Source organism: Amphiura filiformis, chromosome 10 (assembly GCF_039555335.1).
Source record: "Amphiura filiformis chromosome 10, Afil_fr2py, whole genome shotgun sequence".
NCBI lineage: Eukaryota > Metazoa > Echinodermata > Ophiuroidea > Amphilepidida > Amphiuridae > Amphiura > Amphiura filiformis.
In genome coordinates, this window is record NC_092637.1 from 59,981,917 (window position 1) to 60,009,911 (window position 27,995).

The window sequence follows — 27,995 nt, forward strand, 5'->3', positions numbered from 1 at the left end:
AATAAACATAATAAACCATAAAACTCTACACTAACCACTTTACTTCTACTTGCTGATTGTTTACTATGTGTCTCGACTGCAGTTTTATGAGGCGGAAGACGAACTTCAGTTTCTCCGAAGCCAAATTGGCTATATCTTTTCTCGTCTTCAGCTGCAATCGGCAAGTTTTCGACATTTTCGTATGCACCGTCGGCTTCGGATTTTAAGCGCGTCATGGCTTGGGGCGGGACCCTCGTTTTAATTCTTTCTGCATCTACTCCATCCTTTTGGAAATCAAAATTAAACTGTTCATATTCGTCGACTAGGAATCCCGCACTTTTGGGTTGGTCGTGTATTTCCGGCCTTGCTTCATCATATCGTAGTGGGAACGTTACCAGGTCGTACCCATCATTGTCGTCCAAATCATCCATGGATCTTGACCGACGCAAGGTTGACGGCATTTTCTTTCTGTGAGATTCGGAGTCCGATATGTTGTCTTGAGTGAGCGAAAGTGGTTTTGGTTTATGTCGTCGTCTGAAGCTTACTATTTTTGTCAAATGTTTTAGCCTGAAGCTGTTGCTGGATTTCTTTTCGCTGAGGACTGTTGGCAGTGTTTTACCCGATTTGTTTGGTAGAGTTTGAGCCCTGTTTAAGGGAGATATCGCGGGTGCATTGTCTGCTTTATGCGGACAGGGAGCAGGTTGATTTGTCTCCTTAAACTTTCTTTCTGGTTCCTCTACTTCATATAATCGCTTCACTTGTATTTCCCCTTGGCTTTGACTCCTCAGTTTTGCTTTCAATTCATCGGTCATCTGTTTGTGCTTGTTCATTTGTTCCTTTGAGGGTGTTGGAGGAGTCTGTGGATACTCGAACGATGCTTTAGGCGTAACGTACGGCGACCAAAGTCCGCTGTCTTTGGAACCTTTTCTCTCCTCATCATGTTCAGTGTTATTGGCAGTCGGCTTATCCATGTTACCAAAATCAATACCATCTGCACAGACATCAATACCCGAACTAGAACGATGATACGACTGTCGATTCCTCTCATCGATATGATCATTGTCTGTTGGTGTCGAATCTTTCTGCATGTCCGCCATTTTCTTGTTCCTGCACAGGTTGCCAGTGCTTAGCAATACCTGAAAGAGGTAACCAAGATAAAAGTGTATTGTCAATATGTGATACAGATCATAATAATCATGATAATAGCCGAATATAAGTGAACAACAGGAAACCAAGAGAGGGCTTCTGAGTTTGGGGTTTCCCCATGAACATGGCCGCAAAATTTGTTTTTTGCAAATCTGTGGCCAGTCAGTCTGTCATAAGGGCGTGACAATCCAGCAAGTAGTTTCCTACCGAGACGAGTGTATATAGATAAATAGACAACATACAGTTAGGCATATACATTTAGTTCAAACTCTCATCGAAATCCAACAGGATCTGGTTAAGTTTGATACTGGATAGCCACATGCATGCACAAGTCGACGCAAAAACTCTCATATAGGGTATAATCTTCTTCCACGGTAAACCAAACAGCTTCCGTGGTAAACCTTATAGCGCCATCACTTGATGAAAGTACGTTATTAGTAGGCGTGAGTTAAAAGCTATCTGGGCTAGAACTATTGCGACTGTAGGGGTGAGCTTGCCTACAGGTAAAAAAATACTCGTGGCGGTTATATTACACGTCTAGTTTTAGCATGGAAGTAATATTACTTCCATGGTTTTAGCAACGGGGGTGGAAAGGAGGGTAGGCCTACTACGGGGATGTGCGACAGATTCGGGGTGCATTTTGGTTTATTGATGGCCCTCAATTTCATGAAAATTTGGTTTAAGAAAGATTGTAGGGGGCCTATTTTTTTTTTTTTTTTTAATTAATTTGTTTCCCACATTTTCATCGGAAAGTCTGCCATTTTTTTATTGTTACCATGGCGTACGATAATAAATAGGCCTATTAATATAACTTTTAAATGCTATTTTATTATTTTGTTATTAATTGAAAATCTAAAATAGGCCTAGTAGTATAAAATCGTATATGATATCTTAAATTAAAGTTTAAAACGTTCTTCCAATATTAATAACTATTATTAAATCATTCCTAACATCTCGGACAACACGCCCCCCTCCCCCAATACACACACCCACACCCCTACACCAACAACCATATACTTGTTTGTCTGGGCCAACAACCACATGCCAAGTCGTTGGCGAAAGTCACATCGTGCACACGCGCGTGCACCATCCAGCATTGTCCCGCTAAAATACACTACCCTATTACGAGCAATGGAATAGCCCGTCAATCATGCACAGTGGTTGCTCCTGGAAGGAAGATTATACCCGATGTGACGCGGTTGCTCATGGAAGACAAGAAGGATTATACCCCTTTTCAAAACTCTCGGCTACGGTGTCGTCATGTAGGTTAGATAGAGGTTTAAGTAGGATCGTTAAGTTTAGGATCGTTTGTGCTATCAAACTTTAAAGGATGTACGGCGTGCATTGTACGCCCATTTTGATGAGTTCACATAAAGACTTGGACGTAAATGGGGATGATAGTTAACAGTCATATTGTGTCTTGGATACGGTTGGGGTTAACATGCATGATTAACATGATTAAGGAGTAATGGTCGCATTATAATGCATAATACTTATGCCTATAATTGAAGACCGAACTGAAAAGACTAGTTTGGCGTCTGACGTTAGGGCAAAGGCACGGTACGATTGGTTGCTGACCTGCGCAGTACAGCATTTTTGGTCTGGTTGACAGGACGTCAGACGCAAACTAGTCTTTTTAATTCGGTCTTCAATTATAAATGGTTACGGTAAGGGGGTACGGGTTAATTTTGCATGTCGTAAGGGTTATGTACTTGATTTAAGTTATAGGTTTCGGGTTGCGGTATGCCTAAAGTATTAAATGTCGTAATTGTTCGATTTCCGTGTATACACGATAGTGGTCATCGCGAGCGCGTGGAGGAAGCCAAGTCCCCGCCCCTTCTACGTGCTCAATGACCGTCTTCGTGATTGTTTATCACTTTTGCTCTGCGCGTTGCGTCACTCTCGTGTACGTGTTCGCTCGACGCACAGCACATAACTCTGAACCCCTCTGAACTTAGAAATTTACTGTAAGATTTAGTGTTGCGGTTGCGGGGTCATACATGTAGGCTAAGATTACACGGTTTAATTCAGTATCGAAGTTACGTTAATGTTATTACTACATCTCATGAATATTCATTAGTAAATTAGGCCACTTAATTGGTCAATTACAAATGACATGGCCTATTTCACCGTGCGATAGTTTCCCATGGTACCACGATAACCTCATCCCCATAGTCAAAGGTCGGTGTAATAAAACAAATACTACATGGTTTATATCGGGGAAATAGGGCTCACTATTTTCCCTCGGTACTGGCTATGGGCCTATCACCCCTCACCCTCCGGGTTCGGTGTGATAGGCCCGTAGCCAGTACCGAGGGAAAACAGTGAGCCCTATTTCCCCTCTAACCATGTAATATTTGTATACTATGTCAACGGGATCACGCGCTTGAGTAATGAACCACGATCGAAACAATCACCACACAAAGTATCATGGCACTCGAAGGCATACCAAAATAGCGTGATCCGGTAACCAAGAGAATTACGTAACCACTTTGATGGTGAATAGTATACAATACCTATGTTATAAGCTAAAACTTAAGGATATACGCCCGCTCTGTCAAAGGTTCGCTATGTCGAAGGTACTTTCCTATGGCAGAGAGTTCGCTATAATTATGTCGAATATGAAATAAGGTTTGCTTTGTCGAATATGAATAAGGTTCGCTATGTCGAATATGAAATACGGTTAGCTATGTCGATATACTTAAATTCCACATAGTGGACCTTCAACGTAGTGGCTCTTCGACATAAATAAATAAATAAAATTAAATCGACTGGCGTTAACGGATTTATACGATTGATCAAGTAAAATAATTAAACCCAATCATAATAATACAACATGAGCCTGAACTGACATAAAGACTTACTACATTTAAAGTAGCCATATCATTACAGTAGTATGTGTATATCAACGATGTCACTCCATAGGCCTATCCATATACACAAGCTGGAACATGCTTAATCCAACCACCAATTGAATGTCAAATGACAACCCTATTAAATCTTGGATTACTTTTACCTACATTTAATGATGTAAATGATATAAAAATACGATTCTAAATGATCTGGGGACTTTCTCTTATCACGACGAAGTGCATCTATTATGACGTAGAGAGGACGTCTTATGACGCTTTAATCGGCCGAAGTACCAAGGGTTTAGTAATGGCCTAGAATTTTCTGAATTCGAAACTTTCACTTCCTTATAAGGAAGTGCAAGTGGAAATAACTGTACTTTTTCATTGTTTATTCCTCGAATTGTCCCAGGTATAATGTATATAGTTAAATGAACACGGACAATACATGACTGGGTCAACTATGGAAAGTGGTATCGGCGCACTTTTGCTCGCTTCCCGTCATGCTTTGCGTAAAGTGCCCAAATGTCTTGCCAAGGTACATGATTAAAAGGCAGGAAATGCATGTAAGGTAAGCTCTGGAAGATTTTAAATATTGGGGGATAGCCCGAGTTACAGGGGGCGGGGCCCCATGACATACTTGTCAGTAGTAGTGTAGTAGTGGTAGTAGTAGTAGTAGTAGTAGTAGTAGTAGTAGTAGTAGTAGTAGTAGTAGTAGTAGTAGTAGTAGTAGTAGTAGTAATAGTAGTGGTAGTAGTGGTAGTAGTGGTAGTAGTAGTAGTAGTAGTAGTAGTAGTAGTAGTAGTAGTAGTAGTAGTAGTAGTAGTAGTAGTAGTAGTAGTAGTAGTAGTAGTAATAATAATAATAACACTAATAATAATGATAATAATAATAATAATAATAATAAGCCTAATAATAATAATAATAATGTAATTTAAATATAATAATAATAATCTGCGCTCTTACCCTGGGTTTTCGTCTATCAGAGTTTTTTCACTCAAAATTCTGGCACCCCAATTTATACACAAATATAATTATATTTGTACATGTTTAGGGTATAAAATTATAGTTTTAACTTCCCGGTTTAACTTCCGGTTGCTTATCGCATCGCATTATGGGTAGGGTATTCTTGTATTGGTTTGCTTCATTGCAGAATCACTATACATAGACTAGACAGACAATCAACAGCCACGTGCAAGAATTATATTATGCATGAAAGGTCTGCAAATGCCAAAATAAAATGTTTTAAAACAGTTTACAATGTTTACAACTTTGGAATTGAATTGAATTTATTTTGCTGTTGCTATTTTAAGCAGTCAATTTTACAAAGGATTGGCCTCAACTGAAATTGTTCACAGTTCACGAATCAGGTGTAGCCCATAGAAATTTGTTCTAACTTTTCAATTTTCATATCGAACCTACTATGCACTGATATGACAATAAATAAGTGATTTGAGGCATAATGATAAAATAATTGAACAAAAACCTCAAGCCACCTACAGAAAATAAATTTGTTTTTAGCCTTTTACCGAACTTTATTTATGGTGTGCAGAAGTCCCTACAGGTCCAGATTGACACATTCTAGCCTAGGCCTATATCATAATGTATTTAAAGCTAATATAACTCACCAGCAAACTCTAGAAAAGGAACATGTCATTTGTAACTAGCTTTCAAACAAAACTTTTTAAAGAAATATTACAATCATATTCAATTATATCATGCAGACAAGTCCTTAAAAATATGCTTACTCATTATACCCGAACGCTTATTTATAATATAGGTCCATAATTTCACAAACCATGTAGATGAGAGAAATGTTCAATGACTTTATTAGGGGTCCATCATTAGGGCTCCAGTTTATTTACAGAAAATATAAGCAAACATCAAATTTTTAATTTTTTAAATTCTATGGTTTCTTATATCATGTTCAAGAATAGGGACTAAGTTTCAGTTGGCAGTAAATCGGCTCATGGTCTGAAAATATCCAGTGTATTTTTCCTATGCTCAGATTTATCACTCATCACATTATGAGATGGCTGCAAGCTAACAGTGACATGCTTGAAAAAAAAGCTAAAAATCCTGACTGCCTCCGTCTCATTGCAAGATTGGATGGGTTAAATAGTCCTTGTCACGTGGGGCAGGATTAGATAAAGGTATACATCCGAGGGTATGAGATATTAGGAATTATTTCCTAGAGCCTCTTAACCACGGGGTTGGTGGGCTACAATATAGCTATTTAAGAAACAGGGTGTGTAAGGGATAAACTGTGCATAGATGGGATATGGGTTCAAGTGGGATTATAGTTCACTCCGTGAACAAAAATTCGGACCCCTTTCAAAAAACAAACAAATATAACACCAAACCAGTCATCCCGTCTTACTTGTGAATAAGGCATATATACCACAATCGTACAATTGTGAATATCAAACAGAATATCACAATTTAGTAGAGTGCCCTCTGTTGAATGCAATTTTAATTTAAATATGCTGTTACATTAAGGTTACATCCTGTTACATGAATGCTAGTTGCAAATCATTACTATTTTCAGTCAGCGCCCAGCGGTTAGAGTTAGGGTTAGGGTAACTTAAGGTTGGGGTTAGGGATAAGGGTTATGATTAGGGTTAGGGTTTGGGATTAGGGTTAGGGTTAGGGTTAGGGTTAGGGTTTGGGTTAGGGTTAGGGTTAGGGTTTGGGTTAGGGTTAGGGTTAGGGTTAGGATTAGGGTTAGGGATTAGGGTTAGGGTTTAGGGTTAGGTATTAGGGATTAGGTTTGGATTAGATTTCAATATAGTAATAATAAATTTAATGCAACAGCATGAAAGCATGGTGAACCTTAATGGGCTATTTTCCCATTTAATTTCCGTCAATAACCTTAATATTTACACCGTAAAAACTGGTAATTTCCCTCATTCTTCAGGCCCTGCCCTCTATCGGGTGCTAATTTATAGTTTAATCTTGTTGGATAGGCCCTATCCATATTTCGCGGTTAGTGTTTCTTGTTTTCCAGTTGTGAAAGTGTCAAATGGCTTTTAAGAATTGTTAATTTTAGACAAATTGCTCCTTTAAATAACAAAATTATACGAAAATGTTAAAAATTGTCTCTTGAAAACAATGAAATACCTTTAAAATGAATGTTAAAGTACAGGAAAATTTTATTTCGTCAAATTTCGCGTGCACGAATATCACTTTACTTGGGCGCCATTTCTAAACCCTAAATCGGATTTCAATTAAGCAAAAAGCATTTTTAAATGTACACTTTTAGCTTTTAAAAAAGCTAAAAGTGTACATTTAAAAAATATACAAAAACCTAAAAAAAGCTGCAGATTGGATTAATGAAAATGTAAGCAAAATATGCAAATAAGATCATTAATATTCGTAAATATGCCAATAACATGACAGAAAACTATACAGCACTTCAGGCCACCATTAAAATTTGTACCTTATTTATGTTTATCAGCTTTTCAGGAAGAAACCCTTAAATTTGTGTTTCAAGGCAGTTCGGAACAAGGAAAATCGACGTTAGATGCAACTTGGAACCATAAATTTCTTGCCAATACGTAATATTGTAGATGTGTGCGTGGGGCGTGTGGGCATATGCGGTGTGTATGTGGGATGCTTTCCGTTGGTGTTTATCAATAACAATATCAATAACAAGATTCATATTTCCAGGCAGTCCAGAGCATGGAAAGTCTACCTTAGAAACGTGGAAACAATCATGTAGACCGTGGTAGGAGCGTTGGTATTTACCTGCAAAAGAGGACACCCTCCTCAAAGCCCATAGCAGTTTCAAAAACGATGCGGAATACGTTTTTATTTAAAATTTTATCTTTATTTCTATATTTTTACAGATATTTTTGAAACTTAATTTTCGAGTGTTCAAAAGTACACATCATAAAATTGTTCTTGATTTAGACAATTGAAGTACAAACGTCAATTGTTTTATACTTAAATAATGCGAGCATCGAATCGAATCAAGTAAATTTTCTTCAACATGTTCAACATATGTCTCAGAATTTCAAAAAACTAAATAAAAAGTGTGTAGCATTTTTTTAGCCTGATAACTTAAAATTAAGGAGAAACAAAGTCATACATATCATAATTATGTTAGAAGCAAAGAAGCGATCAGATGATCAGATGATCAGACTGATGATCAGACTGATGATCAGACTGACTGATGATATGTACATTTAATTTCCTAATCATTGTCATGTGATACTCATTGTTATTCAGGTGAATCAAAGTTCATATGGAGTGTATAACAATGACATTCCATCTTTTAATATTCGTTCTGTTAAAATTTGATTTTGTAAATCGTTTTCTGTTCCAAACTTTGGAAATCAGGAATTTTTGCTCTGTAAAAATATGAAATAATGAAAAATTATTTATAAACTTATTGAGCAATGATAAATTTTTGTCCTTTTAATATTTGTGGACAGTAACTTTAGGGAGTGTTCATGAATACTTTGGTACACTGTAAAATATTACGGTTATTTGTAAAATTGAATTAAACACAACAGGCATGTTAGTACCGTTTAGACTGTATTTGTTATGAGTGGCCACCTGTCAAAAATGAAAGAGAAAAGTGCCCTCCTAACAAGAAATTAAAGACAAGATCAGGAAGGCGAAGAGGAAAAGAAAAAGGTCAAGGATGCAGTTTTCCATCATGAATCATGGGCTAAAGGGATGCCCAATTTTTGCTCGCTACGCGCGCACATTATCCCAATAAAGCCCTGGGAGCTCGAAAACTTTTAAGTTAAAACATGTACAGTCTCTTTAAAAAAAAGATGTATCCCACCGATAATACCGGATCAAAATGATGTAACCGGCATTTTTTCGTCTTTTATATTTTGCCCCCCCCCCCCCAATCCAGCTGGCTACGCCCCCTGTATAAACAAGTCTTTTTAATACGCATTCCATTATGCAGTCATGTCTACAGCAGAATTCACCACGACCTTTGCAGGACTTAAACCCCATTAAACCAAGATAAACCTCATTGAAAACAGCTCAACTATGTTAAATCAGGGATGTGTCTCATATCCATGGTTAAATCCACAAGCACATGTTTTATTACCTGTGCATTATTGCAATGGCCTGTGTTGAAATAGGTATCATGATTTCAGTTGGATGCACCATTACAAAGCAAACGCACCGTACAATACTGTGCGAGGCCTTTGTTTCCCAAATGAGAACAATAATATGCATATTGTTAACCAGGCTTGTTGATGGTACAACTCATGTCAAACTTGTCAGAGTAATTGTGATTGCATCACACAAGTAAATGAGAAACATGTGGTTTTAGACTTAACACGGTTTGGAAATAAGTTTTTCATTTTTAGCTCTCTATCGGGCAGTCAGAACTCCATATTTGGGAGGGCTCGACAACAATCTTCCCAAAATCGCATTTTAATAATATTTAGATGACCATAGAGGGAAAGAATTGAAGTTTATTTTCAGCTTCTATGGAGAAAATTGATCAAACCGATCACCCGACGGTGCCCCTTCGAAGTTGGAGCTATCACAAGTCAGCTGTTGAGCACAATTTGCCATTGAAATTACACGTCCGATTGCTATGAAATTTTGGAATTCTCTCTTCGGAAAAATAGCTCGACAACAGCTTTCCCGTGACATTTTTTACTTCAAATTGTAGTATGTTAAGGATGAATATTACAATTCACATGTGAGCCTCTATGGCTAATATTGGGTGAAGGGTTTTCTCACCAGCTCACTAACTAGTCTATTGTCTATACCTACAGTACAGTGAGTGAGGTAGAGGTCAATCATCAATTGGAGTGCTGTGTGTGCACTGAATAGGAAAAACGGACAGTAACTGCATAATGCAAAATCTTGAGTATATGTGCCTAGATTTATCTAATTATTGGTTATAAGAATGAAACATAGGCCTATGTATTTTCAAAAAATTAGAATGCATTTTGTATTTGAAATTAGACTTCGTGTGTACAAGTCACAGCATATGAAAAAATCCCTAAACTTGCCTGTTTTTTGAAAAAGGCCTTTAAAAATAAATAAATTTATTAATAAACAAGCATGTCAATTGTGATTGAGTTTGTTACTGCACAAATGAAACCAGTTGTTTTTAACCTCTTGGAAAGGGGTTCAAAAAGTTTTGTATGAAAGAGGGGTCAAAAAAGTTTCAGGCTCTCTGGAGGGGGTCAAAAAAGTTCTGACACAAATTTTCAAGTGCCCAGCCCCCCCCCCCCCCCCACCCACCACCAAAGTATTTGTGAACACTCCCTTAGAATAACAAGTTTCAAAGTTTGGCTTCACTGCTCAGACTGACTGAGCGAAGTTAGAGTTCACTGCTGCGCACAACTGAACAAAATTAATACCAACGTCAATCCCGCCAAAAGGGGAATTCCCGTCAAGGTCCCACCATTATGCGCGTAACAATAGCTGGCGCAAATGAGTCATTAATCAACAAGACAGTGTATATCAATATTTGTTGTTTGCTTTAATTATTTTTGATTTCTTTATTTTTTGTTTATTTAGATGTATGAACAACTGTCGATATCGGGGTGATTGATAAGTATATGTAATGACAAAAAGGCAATTAAAAAGAATATAAATCTGAATAGGTCTAACTTCCGCCTCCTTTTGCCATAGGCCCTAGGAACTATGACGAAGATTTTGCATATAATTATTGAAAAAATGATCCCCAAGAATATATATCCCATAATAAATTAGTTCAAAACCCGTATCATGAATATTAATATTTCAGTAAAATCGGACAATCTCATCAGCTTTAACCCCGTACGCGTAGTGATGCAATGATCTATTACGATTAACAAAATACTTCAAATTAGAAATGGGGGAGGGGGGTCCAGGGGGAACTCAACTTTAGAAGTGACACCTTTAAAAAAATCATACACGATGACCCCCATTTTTAGGTTAGGCTACCCAATGACCCCCATCATGAAAATGTCACAAAATACGGAAACTTTCAAATTCTCTTATATCAGCAAATTTGTATTGTAAATTTTGGAAATTTGGATGAAGAAATAGAATTTTGCTCCATTTTTTTTCAAAATTTCTACCTGATTACCTCTTTTTTTTTAAATTGATTCCCAATGACCCCCTTTTTTCAAAATATTAGGGCCTATACCCAATGACCCACTTTTTCATTTTGTTTGTACCCAGTGATCCCCCCCCCCCTTTTTTTTAAACCAACGTTTTGTACCGATAGGCTCCTACTTCGTATGAAATTTGACCCCTACGGACATTTTTGAATTTGTTAACTTAATCTTATCGTTTTCTACGCATTTTTTCTGATCGGCAAACGTCGATTAGATGTTGATTTCCGAGGGTGTATACGATATAGCGATAGCCCCTTCTTCCATGTTCCAACTAAACTAAGCTACACCCTCTTCTATCCTTACATAGGCGGCAGAAGCGGCCGGAGGAACACTCCCCCTAAATTTTGGCAAGGGTGGACGTAAAAATCATAATAGAAGAAATTAAGAAATAAATGTCCTGTGCATCTTACTTGTTTGGGCCAAATAGGGCACATTGGCTTAACAAATAGCAGAAAACACCTTAATTTATGGCTTAAATACAAAATCCCTCTAAGACAGGGCCAAAATATGCTCGTCCCCCCCCTCTAAATTAAATGCTTCCGTCACCACTAGCACTGTATCCTTACATTTACATTGTCTTGTGAAACTCCCTAAAACTCTTTCTTTTTTTTCTTTTTCAATATCTTCCCCGGGTATCTTCCGTGATTTCAAACTTTCTATTAGAAATAACAGCAAACATACGCGCGCGGCAGCTCTGTTTTTTGGGCATAACTACACAATACCCACCACACCATGGGCACAGCCCTGAGCTGCTTCGAAGGAATAGCCCCCTCAATTTGATATTTTCTTGTATTTTGACAAATAATCCCCCTATAGTCACATCATAATTTCTTTTACATTTTGGTTCTTGGACAAATGTCTTCAACGAAGCGCCATCTATCTAGTAGTTGCACAAATAATCCCCCTAGAGTCACGACATGGCTTTTTGGATTCTGGTATTTGGACAAATAATTTCAGACAGAGAGGGCGTGTTGGTTGAAAACAGCCCGACGGTGTTGGTCGGCGTAGACGCAGTGTCTTCAACGAAGCGCCATCTATCTAGTAGTTGGACAAATAATCCCCCTACAGTCACGACATGGCTTTTTGGATTCTGGTATTTGGACAAATAATTTCAGACAGAGAGGGCGTGTTGGTTGAAAACAGCCCGACGGTGTTGGTCGGTGTAGACGCAGTTGAAAAGTCATTATTTGAGTACGTCCAAGGTTCCACACCATGGGCCATTAACCAAGTGCGTCCATGTCCAAATAGGATATGCACGCAATTCTTGGTTTTATGTTGGCGCAGTTGGCGCAGACGTAGTTCTGAATTCAATAGAGGGCTTATTCTTGGTTTTATGTTGGCGCAGGACATAGACACACTTGCGTGTAGGTCTTGGTTTTATGTTGGCGCAGTCGGCGCAGACGGTAGTTCTGAATTCGATATATAGAGGGCTTATAGGTCTTGGTTTTATGTTGGCGCAGTCGGCGTGGACATAGTTGAGAATTCGCAGTGTTCCGTAATTAATGGACACACTTGCGTGTAGGTATAGACCTCATAGTTGAGAACTCGCAGTGTTCCTTTCTTAAACACAAAGCACGACTAAACATAATGTATGAGGGAATGGCTCGTTCTAACAAGAAAGCCCGACTGCGCGTTGGGACGAGAGACCTTATTTTTTTTAGTATATTTCGAATCAATCGTATCAAATTTTTAATTGAGTTGTAAAAACCATAAAAAGAGTCTCAATCAGTCTCATTAATTTTTATGTATTTTGCTGTTTGTTGGTATAAGAAAATATGTAATAGTGCAATGCATCGCAACAAGACCAAAGTCATATAATTTGGATTCTACTATTTTCCCAATTTTAACGTGATAAAATGGACTTTACAATCCATACCCCATGACCCCCCCCCCTTTTTTTTTAGTTGCAGCTACCCTGTCTTTGGTTGCGGCTACCCATAACCCCTTTTTCTATATTAAATAGCATATCAAAATGCAACTAAAAAATGCCGAAACTGTCCAATTTTGCTTCATTTGCCCAAAATTATGCCGAAAGTTTCAACATTTTGGGTACATTTTCTCACAATTTTCTACCCGATGACCCTTTCTTTAAATCTTATATTCGATGACCCCCTTTTTTATTTTGTTTGTACCCAATGACCCCCTTAGTTTTAAAAATAAAGATTTGTACCCGATAGGCCCCTACTTCGCCACTCCGGTAGGCACATACCCGTCACTTCCAAACTTGAGTGCCCCCCCTGTCCCCGAGGTCCAAGTTGGATATGGTATACAAATGTGACTCAAAGACAGAGATATACACAATTATTGTTTAATTCTTGATGGTTTATTGATAGTAATAACAAAATATACTTACAAAATTGTATACAAATATAAGTGAGATGCTTGTAGTCATACAGTTATAACAAGATTAGAATGTACACGAATTTGTTTGCCTTATTAAGAAATACAGACAGGTGTACAATAGAGTTGATAATGGTAAGCATGGCTATGTGTCATTCATGTTAACTGTGTTTTCTTTTGAAAATATGCAAGCTTCATAAGCATGTAATTGAAGATTCCGCATGTTTTGAAGGTGATAATGATACTTTTTGATAATTTTGGCTATGGAGCACGGGCCCAAAACGGGGAGGCTGTATTGCACGCCCCACGGCTGGTACCAGAGGATGATTTAAGCACTTCCCAGCAAGTCTTGCGGTTAGCATAGCTGTGGGGTGAACATGACACCACTGCCCGCCCACTGCATACACACGTACACGTGCATGGTTAAATTTGAATTTGGACAGATATATTACAATAAAAACACCTTCAAAAAGTTGGTCGATTTCACATTTTATATGTTATCTTATCTACAGAAGGTGTGATTTATCCTTCGTGCATACATCACTTTACATCTGAAATCGACCAAGTAATAATGACACACGGGCAATTCTTAAACAACATCTTTTGCACAGAGTTCAATGGGATTTGAAAAATATAGTGGCAGTTGAAACTCTACTGATAACACTTTTACAGTGCATGATGGGGCTTCCTTAAATATATGTTCGTATGTTTACTGCGCTCTGTACAAAATACAAGAATAACATTACATAAAACCCTCCACCACTAAATACTTACAAATTAATACATGAAGAAATTAATATATATACTGCCTAACATTTTTTTTTTTGAGCTGTTTAAGGTGGTTATTCAGGCATTATAAAAGTGCTCTAAACAGATTAATTGAGTACACCAAAGTACACTGATCAATATGTCTTTCTTTGGAATCAATCGGACATAGGCCTACGGTTTTCAAAATACATCAATTTATATTTTCTTTGTATCGTATTGTTTTTATCATTAATCAATCAAGTCAATAAGCTAGAATGACTGGAGAAGCTTATAACATATAATTTTTGCCAATATTTTGCTAAAAATCCATGCATAAATGTTCGGGGTACTTTTATTTTGCATAAATTTGCCCTGAAACTTGGTCAAAGAGTTTCTAATATGTTTTAATGTATTATATAGTGAAGCCACCCCCTAATTTGCAAACAAAGCACGTTTTCAACATCGTTTGAAAAAGTTTATTAAATCCCTAATTTGCATATTTCCATAATTAAGTAGCATTTATGCAAATTAGCTCATTAATTATGCAAATATGCAAATTTGAGGGCGGCTTCACTCTATAATACATTAGAACATATTATAAACACTTGGACAAAGTTTCAGGGCATCCAATACCAGGCATATACATTTTTGTAAGGTCTACTGCTAAAACATAGTCATTGAACACAGTAATACTTGTTTGTCCAAGTATTTACAATTACGTTTTTATAATGTTTTCACGACCTTTATATAATGCGACATTGAAATGTTATTACAATGTTTTACGTTCTTATACCATTACAAAAACTTTGTACAAATCATTCTAACCAATCGTGATGTTTTATTTCATCACGCTTTAAACAATAATTATATTTAAATACATGCATTTTAAGAAAAACATCTTACTACAACAGTATATTGTTTAGAAAAAATGTAGAAAGTGATGATGATGATGATGATTGTACCGTTTTCGTGTGGCATTCTTCAGAAGTGAGCGGTCCTTTTACAAACATTTTCTGTCAAATTTGCATTCAATTAACACGGGAGTTGGCTAGCTATGCCTTGCCCTCACTCACTATTTTACCAAACTACCAACTTTCTGATCATATAACCTAGCTGTAATTTTATGTCATGTTAGAGAAATATATTTGCTAGGGGTTTTTAACATTTCATAACTTTTGATGATGGTAATTATTCAGGGGCGTAGCCAGCTTTCTTGGTCGGGGGGGCAAAAAAAATAAATGGCACAGTTGAAAAAAAATTGCAGTTGCAACATGAAATTTTTGTTTTTAGAGAGACTGTATACATGTTTTGGAACTTCCAAAAAGGCTTTATTGGGGTCATATGCGGGCGTATCGCGCAAAAAAAATTGCATTTGACGCTATTTTTGCCCGTTATCGATACGAAAATTGCTTTATTGTGACAATGTCCAAAATTTTTTGTATTTGACACTATTTTGGCCCATGATCGGGCTGAGTTTTGATGACAAATGGGCACCTTACCCTTTTTCCCCCTTTGCCCTTTGGTCAGGGACCCTTCTTTCTTTCATTTTATCGGGGGGGCAGTTTGGCCCCCTGGCTACGCTACTGTAATTACTGCACAACAAGCAACAATGTTTGACAGAAAATAGATAAATGCGAGTTATATCATTGGTATACATGTAAAAACGTTTTTATAACATTCCTAAAACATTATTGAAAACTTGGTACAAATCATTCTAAACTGAATGTTATTTTGGAGTTTGCAAAAATATTTTGAAGAAAATGTTTGGAGTTTGCAAAAATATTTTGAAGAAAATGTTTGTCCAACATTATTGAAAACTTGGTACATTCCAAAAAACATTTTTGAAAACTTGTTACAAATCATTCTCAACAGGATGATATTTTGAAAACAATGTTTGTCCAAGTATTTACAATTACGTTTTTATAATGTTTTCACGACCTTTATATAAATGCGACATTGAAATGTTATTACAATGTTTTACGTTCTTATAACATTACAAAAACATTTTTTGTAAACTTTGTACAAATCATTCTAACCAATCGTGATGTGTTATTTCATCACGCTCTAAACAATAATTATAGTTACATACATGCATTTTAAGAAAAAAATCTTATTACAACAGTATATTGTTTAGAAAAAATGTAGAAAGTGATGATGATGATGATTGTACCGTTTTCGTGTGGCATTCTTCAGAAGTGAGCGGTCCGATACAAATATTTTCTGTCAAATTTGCATTCAATTAACACGGGAGTTGTCTAGCTATGCCTTGCCCTCACTCACTATTTTACCAAACTACCAACTTTCTGATCATATAACCTAGCTGTAATTTTATGTCATGTTAGAGACATATTGCTAGGAGTTTTTGAGAGTACTTTTAATATTGGCCGGTTATTTTTCACACATTGACGTTATGTTGGTCAACTATTTTGCTTAACAGTTATGCTAAAAATAAACCAACATATTAACCAATACCGTGTAAAATGCTCAACAGTTTCATCAAATTTTGAACAATTGGTAAAAAATGTGTAAAATGTCCAACGGTTTAATCAAATTTTGTCCAACAATTGGTACAATCATCGTTTATCTCGATGGTACAATCAACTTAATTAGTTATTTGTCACAACAGTTTTATCAAATATTGCCCAACAATTTTTGCAAATTATTTACCCAACTATGTTGGTCAACTAATTTGCTTAACAGTTATGCCAAAAATAAACCAACATATGAACCAATACCGTGTAAAATGCTCAACATTTTGATCAAACTTTGAACAATTGCTACCAAATATTTACCCAACTAGGCCCTATATTGTTGGCCAATATTTAAGCAAGTTTTTGTTAACCAACTGTTGGTCATAATTTTTGTACAACTCTTGTTGGTCAAATTTTGACCACCTGTTTCATGTGTTGTATAAAGACCAAACAGTTTTTCCTTTTTTGACCAACATTATTTGCAGTGTAGATGTCGTCCCATGCTCCGCATCAGGTGTGTTTAGGCGAATTTATAAAGACCAAACAGTTTTTCATTTTTGACCAACATTATTTGCAGCGTAGATGTCGTCCCATGCTCCGCATCAGGTGTGTTTAGGCGAATTTGTCCACTTTATGATCCTGGTAATACCTGTAATTGGATACACAAATTCGATCATTAAAATTAATGTTATGCAGTCAGACTCAAACAAGAATAGCTCTTTAAACCAAATGGTTCCCCATATATTCTTTTTCATACCTGTTTGATTAACAATAACATCATTAACATGGTATTACACTCCTTGATAAATCATTAACCATGATGCAGTCATGTCTACAGTAGAATTCAATTCGACCTTTGCAGGACTTAAACCCCAGTAAAAGCTATTAAACCAAGATAACACTCAATGAAAACAGCTCAACTGATTAAATCATATCTTCTCTGGTTAAATACACACAACATATGTGTCTGCTTTACACGTACAATGGAGCAAAGAGCTGGGATTATAAGAAACTAAATGAAACCTTTCACTTTTGTACGTTACTTTCACATGCTAAATCCAAGGAAACACGGCGCGAGATCACCTTTGCGAACGCTTTGTGTTCAATTTAATGCCTATTATTATAACCCGATAATAAACTAGTATTCATGTTTTCACTCGCTGAACAACTAGAATATGATTCCTTATTTTTCCTTCACATGATATACACACTGTTTCAATTTTACGCAATTCGTGGACTCCTGCAATGGATTGCCGCATTAGATTTATCTGAAACTTTTCTACGTGCACAATATACATCATTTCAAAGTATTCAATAATCGTCCAGCACCACATTTTTACACTCGTAAATATTATGCTTAATCCTTCCAATTGATTCTTTGTTCTAAGTTAAAACTTTCTGTTTCATCATTCACAACATATTATGAGCCTACCCATGTTTGACCTTAAATTTATTTTAATTCCTATATTTTACAATTGTGCACTTGTGCTTTTACAATTATTTCACCAGGTTAAATAAATTGAGCCAACAATTACGATAATCAATACCATGCATCAATTATCTTTTTGATCTCCATATTAATGTTTCATAGTGCTATAATCAATTACAATTTATACCTTTTTTCTTCTTATTTCCTGTTTCCATTGAGATACAATAATCTATGATGCTCAATATCAAAGTAAAACCAATCACTTGTCCTGTCGTCTATGTTCCTTATCATATGTTTGATTTGGTTTGCTCTTTTTATGAAAGCATTTCTGTCCGTCGACCAAAATAGTGAAGACAGCAACCACTCGGTAATCAAATGTGGGCTACAGCCATTGCCCACAAAAAATAAAAACAATCTAAAACAGTCTATGTCACGAAGCGGCGTATTCATGAATAGCGTATAGTATGATGATGGCCATTGGTTAATTGGAAAAAACGCATCCCCGTCGAACAGTTGGGTCATATCATATCTCCTTGCGGCTACCTCTTCAATTTCTCCAAACCTTAATAAATCATCAGCTATCCTATCTACTTCGTGTGCTTCCATGTTGAGTTCCATTTTGACGTATAATGTGTGTCGATGTGATTGTCTCCTTCGAATGAATGAATATCGAATGATTTTAACTTAAGTGGTATCTTCTTATAAAATATGAAGAGCAGTCACGAACATGTTTTCTATATAAGGGAAGGGGCGTTTTTAATCGCTATCTACTTATTCCATCAATGTTATTATTTCACGAAACAATAGCCCGCATTTTATTATCATGTCTTTTAATCCCTCCTTTGATCTATCGCGTCAACAACCATTGCAGTTGTACCTCGGAGTCTTTTTTGTACTAATAATCACTATAGAAATTTCAAGCTACTTCTTTTATTATTGATTATCTTATCGCCAATTCACGTATGCGGCTTCTTTTATTATCAAAAAATATCCAGTTTTGGAGTTTCAAAAGTGCCTTTTTACTACCAGTTTTTGCGTCCATTCACGGTATGTCATGCAATATTATTTTCCCATGGTTATTAAATCCAGCTAATCTGTTCAATATTTGCAAATATAATCTTATAAAATTGTGAGAATAACAATCCGATTTTATGATAACTTCATGTTTATGCGTTTCAGATCCAACTAAATTTTATCAGTCAATTAGAATGCCTATCAAAACTATAGATTCGAAATAAATAATAACTTAGATTTTATTTCTAGTTTCATTTTTTGCATGTACCGTCTATAGCCACATAAATACCATAATTTTGACTCGACTTGTGTCAGATTTGTTGTTTAATGTAATACTTTTCTTATCCTTATACATTGTTAAAGTCTAGGAACTCTTGACACAAGTGATTTCCCAGCAAACACAAAACGTTTTCGACATCATTCGCAAAAGGTTATAAAAGGTTGTCAAATAACGTTTAAATGTCAGGTTATATAAAGGGTAAATTAAGAGTATAAAACGTTTTCATAACCTTAAAAAACATTTTTTGATAATCTACTGCTCAGCAAACAAAAATGTTTTACAGAAAACGTTTAAATGTCGCGTTATATAAAGGGTATAAAAACGTTTTAATAACATTCCAAAAACATTCTTGAAAACTTGATACAAAACATTCTACACAGAATGTTATTTTAACGTTGAAAAAATATTTTGCGAAAAATGTTTGCCCAAAATATTTTCAATAACGTTTTACAAACGTTCTCATGACCTTTTTATAACCCAACATTTAAATGTTATTAAAAGGTTTTGGAAAAAACATTTTAAGAACATTTCTGTGTTTGCTGGTTTCCAATATTTTAACATCATGTTATTTAAGTATTGACACAATATTTGGCAAATATAATAGTTTACAATAACATTTTTTGCAAACATTAAAAAATATTGTTGTAGTGTGGTTTTCATACAAAACGTTTTAAAACGATTTCATGACCTTTAATAACCCGACATTTTAATGTTATTAAAACGTTTTCACCTAAACCAAAAGCCAAAATATAACTTTTTTAACACGTTTTTAAAAACGTTTTTGTGTTTGCTGGGTTGTCCTATGACTTTTGAATATTCGTGTTCTTGTAGTTTGAACACTGATGTCCTGCAATTTTTTAATACACTTAGGCCTATTACACATGTGTCATGTGAATTCAACTTTATCTTATAATGAACACGTCTCAGGTGTTCACATTAGTCTTCTCTAAAGAATTGCAAACGTGTCCAGTGTCAAAAAAACCCTTACATTTATGAATGAAATCTTCCAGGGCCCCAAGGAAGAACAACTTTGTTGATTTAAGCCTCCGTGGTGAAATAAAGCCTCCTATCCTATCCTTTTCCTATCCTATCCTATATCCTAACGCGTTCATGTCTTCTGGGACTGAACGCACATGCAGGTTAATACATTGCTTCCCATTTCTCCCTTTCCCTACTGGTTATGGTAAACGGTGATTATAATGATTATGTCATAAATGTTACCTGCACATTTTTAGACTTGATATTCTTCCCCCAACGAACTTTTTTCAGGATATTCCCTCAATTCCCAGGCCCCCATTTTGAAAGTTGCGACCGCACATTATATGTGACCCTCCCGTTATGTGCAAACAGTTATTTTTATCATGTTTAATAGGCCTATTGTGTACATGTCCAACATTTGACAAGTTAAATAATGCGGGTTATGTAATGTACATGTAGGCTTAATAATAACAATATTCCCTTGCCCCCTCGCTCCCTGGCAACCTCTGACAGAAATTTATATATCCATTTCACCCCCCCACACACACACACCCCCACACTTGGGGCCCCTCTAAACACTATGCTCATGTCCACATCACTTTTGGGGCTAAACGATTGCCCTGATTTTATACCGGTGTATGGAATGTACTCTAACAAATATTTTCCTGCCCAGGCCGTTTCTAAAACAAATGTTACCCCCCCACACCCACCCTTGTGAAACACTATGATCATGTCGACATCACTATCTTGGGGTTTAAATGATTGCCCTAATTTTAAGGCCGAATACAAAAGAAAAATGTTTTTCGTCCGCGCCCTCCTCCTTTTTTGAAGATTTTTTCACATTTCTTTTCAATTTGTAAACTTTCAGTTATAACTTTTTGCAAAAGATGTTTCAGAAGTTCAGACTTATTTTACGGCTTTGTAAATGCATAATACATCATTTAAGAAGAGTTTTGAGATCTCTACACGGGCCTACCTCTCAAAACAATAAAATAAAAAGGGCCTCCTCCTTTCTTCTCAGATATCTGTATGTCAAATACCCACAATATGGTGCTAAATACAGGTATTTAGCATCCTTTCCAATAAAAATAAAAGCCCTCATCCTCCTAATTTTTACAAATCCGGACGACAAACACGTGTTTATTTTTATTTGGCCTCAATTATTGGATTAACATTTTAGGTAACAAAAGGTAAAGGTAAAGGAGACTCCTCCATGTAATGTTGTTTTCCCATTTTTATTCACCTGTACTTGGGCCTGGTGAAAAGGAAAAAGTGTAATGTTGCTATAGGGGGATCGCTACACCTCCTCTACAGCGAATCTGTTACCTTCACAGCATTTAAGAATGCCGGTACCCATTTTAAACACCTGAGTAGAGAGGAGTAAACGGTATAAAGTGCCTTAATCAAGCGCACACCAAGATGGCATCACCGGGACTCAAACCTGCAACCTTTCAATTATGAGTCAGTGTACCTTCCGCTAGGCCACCGTGCTCCCATAATTTTAGGTAGGCCTATATTATAAACCTAAACACATGCATATATGGAGACAGATTTTTTATCAGTACAGGCAACTACTCTGACTGGCATCCCTGCTTTCCATAACACACAATTCCTCTATTGTTAACTTCTTGGGCAATAGTGGGCAATATTTGCTTATAACCTTACTACAGTACATGGAGCTCTGTTACTAACATTAATGGTTCTGTATTTGTCAATGCATTGCATGATATATACCTAAAACCATTCCATTTCTAGGCCCCCTAGTCTAGGTACATGGGTTTTGAACGGGGTTTTGAAATGGTCGAGTTCAACATAAGCTAACATGTCTACCATACCAACTCAATATTGGATTACCTTGAAATTAATAGCTTACATCTCCTGACATCTAAACCAAAAACCATACATTTTTTGTACAATTTGATACCAAACAAATGGCAACGTCATTGATTCTTTAGGGGCCTATTTGACTTACCTCATATTAAATGACATATTGGATATGCAGTGGATATGTCGCCAATAAATTGTCTGAACAAATTTTCTCCATGGTATCTATATCTGTACTGAAATTCCCCTAGGTACTTCGGGTAGTGTTTCTTCAAACGTCCATGTGTAGGAAGATGCACCTTCATTTGACGCCAATGTCCTGTGCGGGTGAAAATTAATTGGAAATAATTTTAACAAGACATGGACGTACATGCATCTGCACATGTATACATGTACCTGTAATTTAGGCGTTCAGGAATACTATATCATATCTATTCGTTATGCGAGTATTTTTTTTTTGAGGGGACCTTTGGGGCCGCGCTCCCCTCGGAGTAAAAGTAGCGAGCGGAAACGAACAGGCGGCGAAAGAAGAAGGACTGCCAAACGAGGGGCAACTGAAGAAGATGGGCGGCAACAAGAATTGGTAAATAAAAAACCCCTGAAATATTGGAAATAGTATATATACATTGTGAAATTATTGTACATATATAAAAAGGTGTCACTTTTAGGATCCCATCGCCTATAATCTTCTTTTTTCCTTCACTTTTTCAAACGACCGGAACAAAAATAGGGTCAACCTTGTTGAACGTTGAGGTATATAGCAGAGTGGCAAAATATAATTTCTTCAGAGTTAATCGATCGACTGCTTGATAACATCTCTCCTGGATGTCAGCTTTAGGAATAATGTGATCAGTGAAAACAAACATTTAAATAGGAATCTGATCCTTTTTTGGCCAATCACATGTTATTGCTTTAACATATACCCGGTACTGTTTAAGATACGATGTGGCATGTGGAGTTTTTTTAATTCGTTTATAAACTCATTATCAATATCATTAACTTGTATACCAATGGGCCGATGATGTAATTTAATTTGGATATGTCATGTGTTGGCCTATACATGTAATAGTTTCAAAATATAAAACTATTTTAACAAAGTTACATGTACATTATACGAACCAATTAAATAAACACCTAACATGTTTAACAACTATTGCAACTATGCATGTATGGTCAATACATTGTAGGCCTAGACTCAAAAATTTGTGTTTAGCCATATACTATACAATGTACAACCTTAGCATTTACGCTTCTACCATTGACCTTGGCATTCAACTCATTCTTACAATCACCATGATTTAATACTTTGAACACAATTTCCAAGTATAATCTTTGTGTCCTACGATATCAACATGTTTACATATTAACGGACACAAAATAATGTTCTTATCAAACACTATACAATTGATTTACAATTGCCCTTCCGAATACGTTTTCAAAATGGAGATTCTATTTAATCATTATACTTCCATAAGATTTTTCCACCATGGTGGGATAATTCTGAATTGACACTTAATTTGGGGGTACTTTAATTTGTCTGGGGTCCAATCTCTATCATGGAAAGTTTGCTATATCTATTTAAATATATAATTGTTTGTTCTAGATTTGGGTTTTAGCGTTTCATATTTGAAAGAACTAATGTTTAATTTCAACATTTCGAAACCACCAAATAAAAAATTGGGTGCTATGATGTACAAGATTATGCTACGAGTATGCATTTTACCAAGTTAGCAATAGGTAATTGCTTTATTCAGAACAGCGATAGCGGATTCGTCTCTCTGCCGCATTCATAACGACATAATGTCGCAAAATAATATTTATGCCTACAACTTGCAATTTTTTATGACGATGACGTATTTTTAGTCCAATTCAAACACGAAGGAAAATACATAACAGCCAACCAATAATATTATTAATAATAATTTTAACATTTAGGCCACAATTACCTTCAATTTTGTTGGTAGTCTCGCCTTCGTCATTCTTCCATTCCTGTGAATGGTTGACAACACTGTGCATGTATCCGTAATTTTTTAAATTACAGTACGCTTTCCATCCGTCCGATATTATATGTGTGCCTGGTAATATCCATTTCTGGATAATGGGTAAGAGAACGGCCTGTGATCGTTCTTCAACACAAACAAGAAATGCACCTCTTCCGTCTTCTTCGATACCACCAAACACCTTCAATAAACATGATACATAAATACCGTCATTACCACGTAGGTCTACTAATTATATCCATATATGGCAATTTCTACAACACATTCATGAATTCTTAATAAATCAAATCATATAATTTATTCATAAATCTGCATTCAATCTCAATACAATGGCAAACAACAGATGCACTGCAAACAACAACAAGCCATAGAGGGGCCTGGATCTCGTGTGAGATACAAGTAGAATATATAATAAAAGTTCCAACAAAATTAACAGGCCACAGGTTTAGAGTTATCCACAAAGCTTTCGATACAATATCGCATGTACAGTGTCAATTCAATGTTATTTGATTTCACATGTTCAACACGTTTATCCTTACCCATTGTCCTTCAACTAAATGTCCTTTATTGTACTTTCGCTTTCCGATCTTGCTTTCATCTATTTGCACCACCTTTCCCGGACCTATAAAGCATAATCATTCAAACACAGGCCAAATATTATTAATTACCATCACAAATAAAAAATATGCAAAATCAACAACCAATATTACAAATCTACTTTAAAACTATATACACTATTAAGTAAATGTTCTACATGTTCTACAACAAGCCCCGATCCACAAACCGCGCTCCTCTGGAGCGAGCATCGCGCACCGAGATGGAATAGCTTGGATCATCATAGGTATCATGTCCCAGTACAGCACAGAACCTGTTTCATATGCAATATATAATTGTATATGAATTCATTTCATCGACTTATTGCCATATCACTATTTGTGAATATCACTAAATACACAATTTTTGTTACGCAAACGGCATTTTAATATTTTTAAAAGGGAAATGTTGAATATAATTACATAGACAAACAGTGGCATGATCTACTGGAAATTTTAACTATATTATAAATTTTTTAACTAAGAAATAGTCAGCTAATTAATATTTGTTCCTCTATTTTATACACTATTTCATTCCATGCAGAATTAATGCAACTGGGCAATTCTACGGTCACGGAAGGACATTTGCACTCTAAAACGACATTTCGAACTTGCGAATCAAAAACACCTTTATTTCCATGGTAATATAAACAAACAAATGTTACCATTTCATTACTAATATTGCTACCTTCAAATACCACATCGTTTTTTCACAGAAACACCTTTCACGTATCAAATATTAATGAGCTCGCTAACGGCAGGACGGTAAAACGGACATCGATTTTTTACCTAAATTTATTTTGCATAAATTATTTGCAGTTAAGGCTAGGTTGTTTTCAAGGTGGCCCATGTAATCCTTTGAGTGTTACTAGTAGCTACTTAATATCCCTCGTCATTAAGTTGAAATAATGTGTTTTGGTACTATAATTACAATCCCTTAAGTGGATTAGCCATGGTAACAAAAAATACGGTCCAAGAAGGACAAAAGGTTTACTAAATTTCAGGGGATAATAAAAAACATACATAAGAAATAAACAAATCATGAAAAACATCATAGTATGTAAAACTTTCAACTATCATAGAGCAATTTTGTACAAAAAACCTGTAACAATATATTAATGAGGTTGTGTTCATTTAGATCCAAAGTCAGGCAGTTTTTCTTTAACAAATCACTAAATGTTGCCAAAAAAAAGGTTCTTTGAATAAATTTCATTGTAGCTAGGGGCCTATACATATTCTTTATTACTTGAGTATTAGTCTTCTAATTTCAAACAAATTATGCATAATTCTTACACATCAATACACAATGCTCATCTCCAATCTTCTCCGGCTTTTCCATAACTAAGTACATGTACTCGCAATTTTGCCAAAACAAAAAGGTTCTTTGAAGAAATTTCATTGTAGCTAGGGGCCTATACATATTCTTTATTCATTGACTATTAGTCTACTAATTTCAAACAAATTCTGCATAATTATTATACATCAATACACAATGCTTACCTCCATTCTTTTCCGGCTTTTCCATAACTAAGTACTCGCAAATATCGCGGCATTTATAGTGCCAAGAACACGTAGTAGTAGGATTTAAACCCATCTGCATCTTTATTTGAGTCTGCGTGAGTCCACAACACCACCAATATATGAATTGTATCACTTCTGCTATGGTTAAGTTGCTGTCTTCAAAAATAGATCCTTCTCGAATAGATATCTCTTTAGAAACCTGCTTTCCGCCAACACGACGTCTACAACTCCACAAGTATTTGTCAGATCTTCCATCTCTAGCAAGTTGCCATTTCATATCCTTCCCACAATCTGGACATGATCGTTTAGAAGCAATTAAATTGTTGTCCTTACACCATTCTAATAAAGATCCATGATCAGACAAAACCTCTGCTCTTAATTGCTCATAAGTTACAAAGGATTTTTTTTCCTCATTAATATTGCGACGATGGTAACTACCAACAATATGCTCTGTCTGACAACTTGCATCTTTTTTTGGAATCACGTCATGACTAACACATGGGCAGTAACCATGCCCATGATAGTTGCTACTAGTACCTGTAGCCTTTTCACTGGTTTCAGTAACTTTATAAGGTCTTTTCCTGTTTGCCACTCTTGTTGCCTTACTTTTCATATTTCTTTCCATAGCGAATTAAAATGCCTCACTTCTATCTTGTGCACAAACATTTATGATCAACTTACAATTCATCTCTAAAGTAGACAATGCTGCATGCACTTCTTCAAATACCACCAGCACACTTTGTTTACACTTCCTTCACACGCTTACATTGCCTATGCATACAATATTACGCCATACCGGGTTCCGGGTATAAAACGCAGGTTGACATAATTGGTGTTTTACAACATTTAATTTGTGCAATCTTTTTGTTCACAGGATGAACATTTCCCCCATTTGAATCCATATGTCATATGCAAAGTTTATCCCTTTCATACACTGTGTCATAATAGCTCTTGTAGCCCATAAACATGGATAGGAATGTTTCTTACTCAGATTTGTCGCCATTTATCTCATCCTGTCGCACATTACAAAGAATTTGTGAACATCTTATCTGATATTAAGACAATGCCAGCCAGGACTTTTTTTGGCCTTTTTTCTAAGCATGTTTATATTCGATTCAGCCATCACATGATTATATAAGCTTTGCTGATTCGTGGGTACAGTCAATGCTATTTTTTATTTTGTGATAAGGCTGAGCATATTACTGCAAATATGCAAAAAACACTGCCATTTACTGAATTATTCCCAACTGACAAAATTAAGATCTGTTATCAACCTAATAATGTTTGCTTGTCTTAATTGGATCCCTAATAACTATTGGGCCATGGTTATTTATACAGAATATTCTGTTCAAAATACATCAATTTTAAGCCTTAATGTACAATTTGTGTCAAATTTGGATTTTGTTATTCATAATTTATTCCACATTTTAAACAAAATATTAGTAATAACTGGCGACAAGGATTGCTGTACATTTTTAAACAAGGTAAAGTAAACAAAACCCACTGCACTGGTGTTTTTGGCCGTTTAACACACAGGTCTATAGGAAGATATAATTACATATTTTTTAAATTATGACAATATGTTTAACTTGGCTCTGTTGACCTACATAACAATGCATTTGGCCGATTCCATTTAGCTGCAACTAATAGGACATGTGTAGGGCCTACCCATTACTTTTATGAAAAAAAAAACAAGTTTGAAAATAATTAACACATTTCATATGCTAAAATCG

General features: G+C 35.9%; 2 protein-coding genes across 3 annotated transcripts in view; both read right to left on the reverse strand.

The window, feature by feature from the left end:
* The window catches only part of LOC140163091 (uncharacterized), a 75,804-nt gene that overhangs the window by 13,032 nt on the left and 34,777 nt on the right, over positions 1–27,995 (reverse strand). For both annotated transcript variants that reach the window (XR_011860403.1, XM_072186465.1), the window contains exon 2: positions 36–1,115. Coding sequence is in view for 1 of the 2 variants with exons in the window: in XM_072186465.1 (XP_072042566.1) it covers positions 36–1,076 (1,041 nt within the window). In the remaining variant the exon portion in view is untranslated. The remainder of the gene's footprint in view (positions 1–35; positions 1,116–27,995) is intronic.
* On the reverse strand, positions 16,514–27,086 carry LOC140163285 (uncharacterized). Its single transcript, XM_072186683.1, has 5 exons — positions 26,242–27,086; positions 24,688–24,770; positions 24,095–24,329; positions 22,297–22,467; positions 16,514–17,272 (listed from the first exon to the last, which is right to left on the reverse strand). The coding sequence occupies exons 1-4, from the start codon at positions 26,885–26,887 to the stop codon at positions 22,298–22,300; spliced, it is 1,134 nt and encodes a 377-aa protein (XP_072042784.1). The 5' UTR covers positions 26,888–27,086; the 3' UTR covers positions 16,514–17,272; position 22,297.

Bases quoted from the DNA above. Each gene is read 5' to 3' on its own strand.
- LOC140163285 (XM_072186683.1), bottom strand. From the start codon at position 26,887: ATGGAAAGAAATATGAAAAGTAAGGCAACAAGAGTGGCAAACAGGAAA. The intron at 24,330-24,687 runs GTAAGGATAAAC...TGTTTATTGAAG, and splicing joins ATTTAGTTGAAGGACAATGG to GTGTTTGGTGGTATCGAAGA. The intron at 22,468-24,094 runs GTAATTGTGGCC...TCACCCGCACAG, and splicing joins GACTACCAACAAAATTGAAG to GACATTGGCGTCAAATGAAG.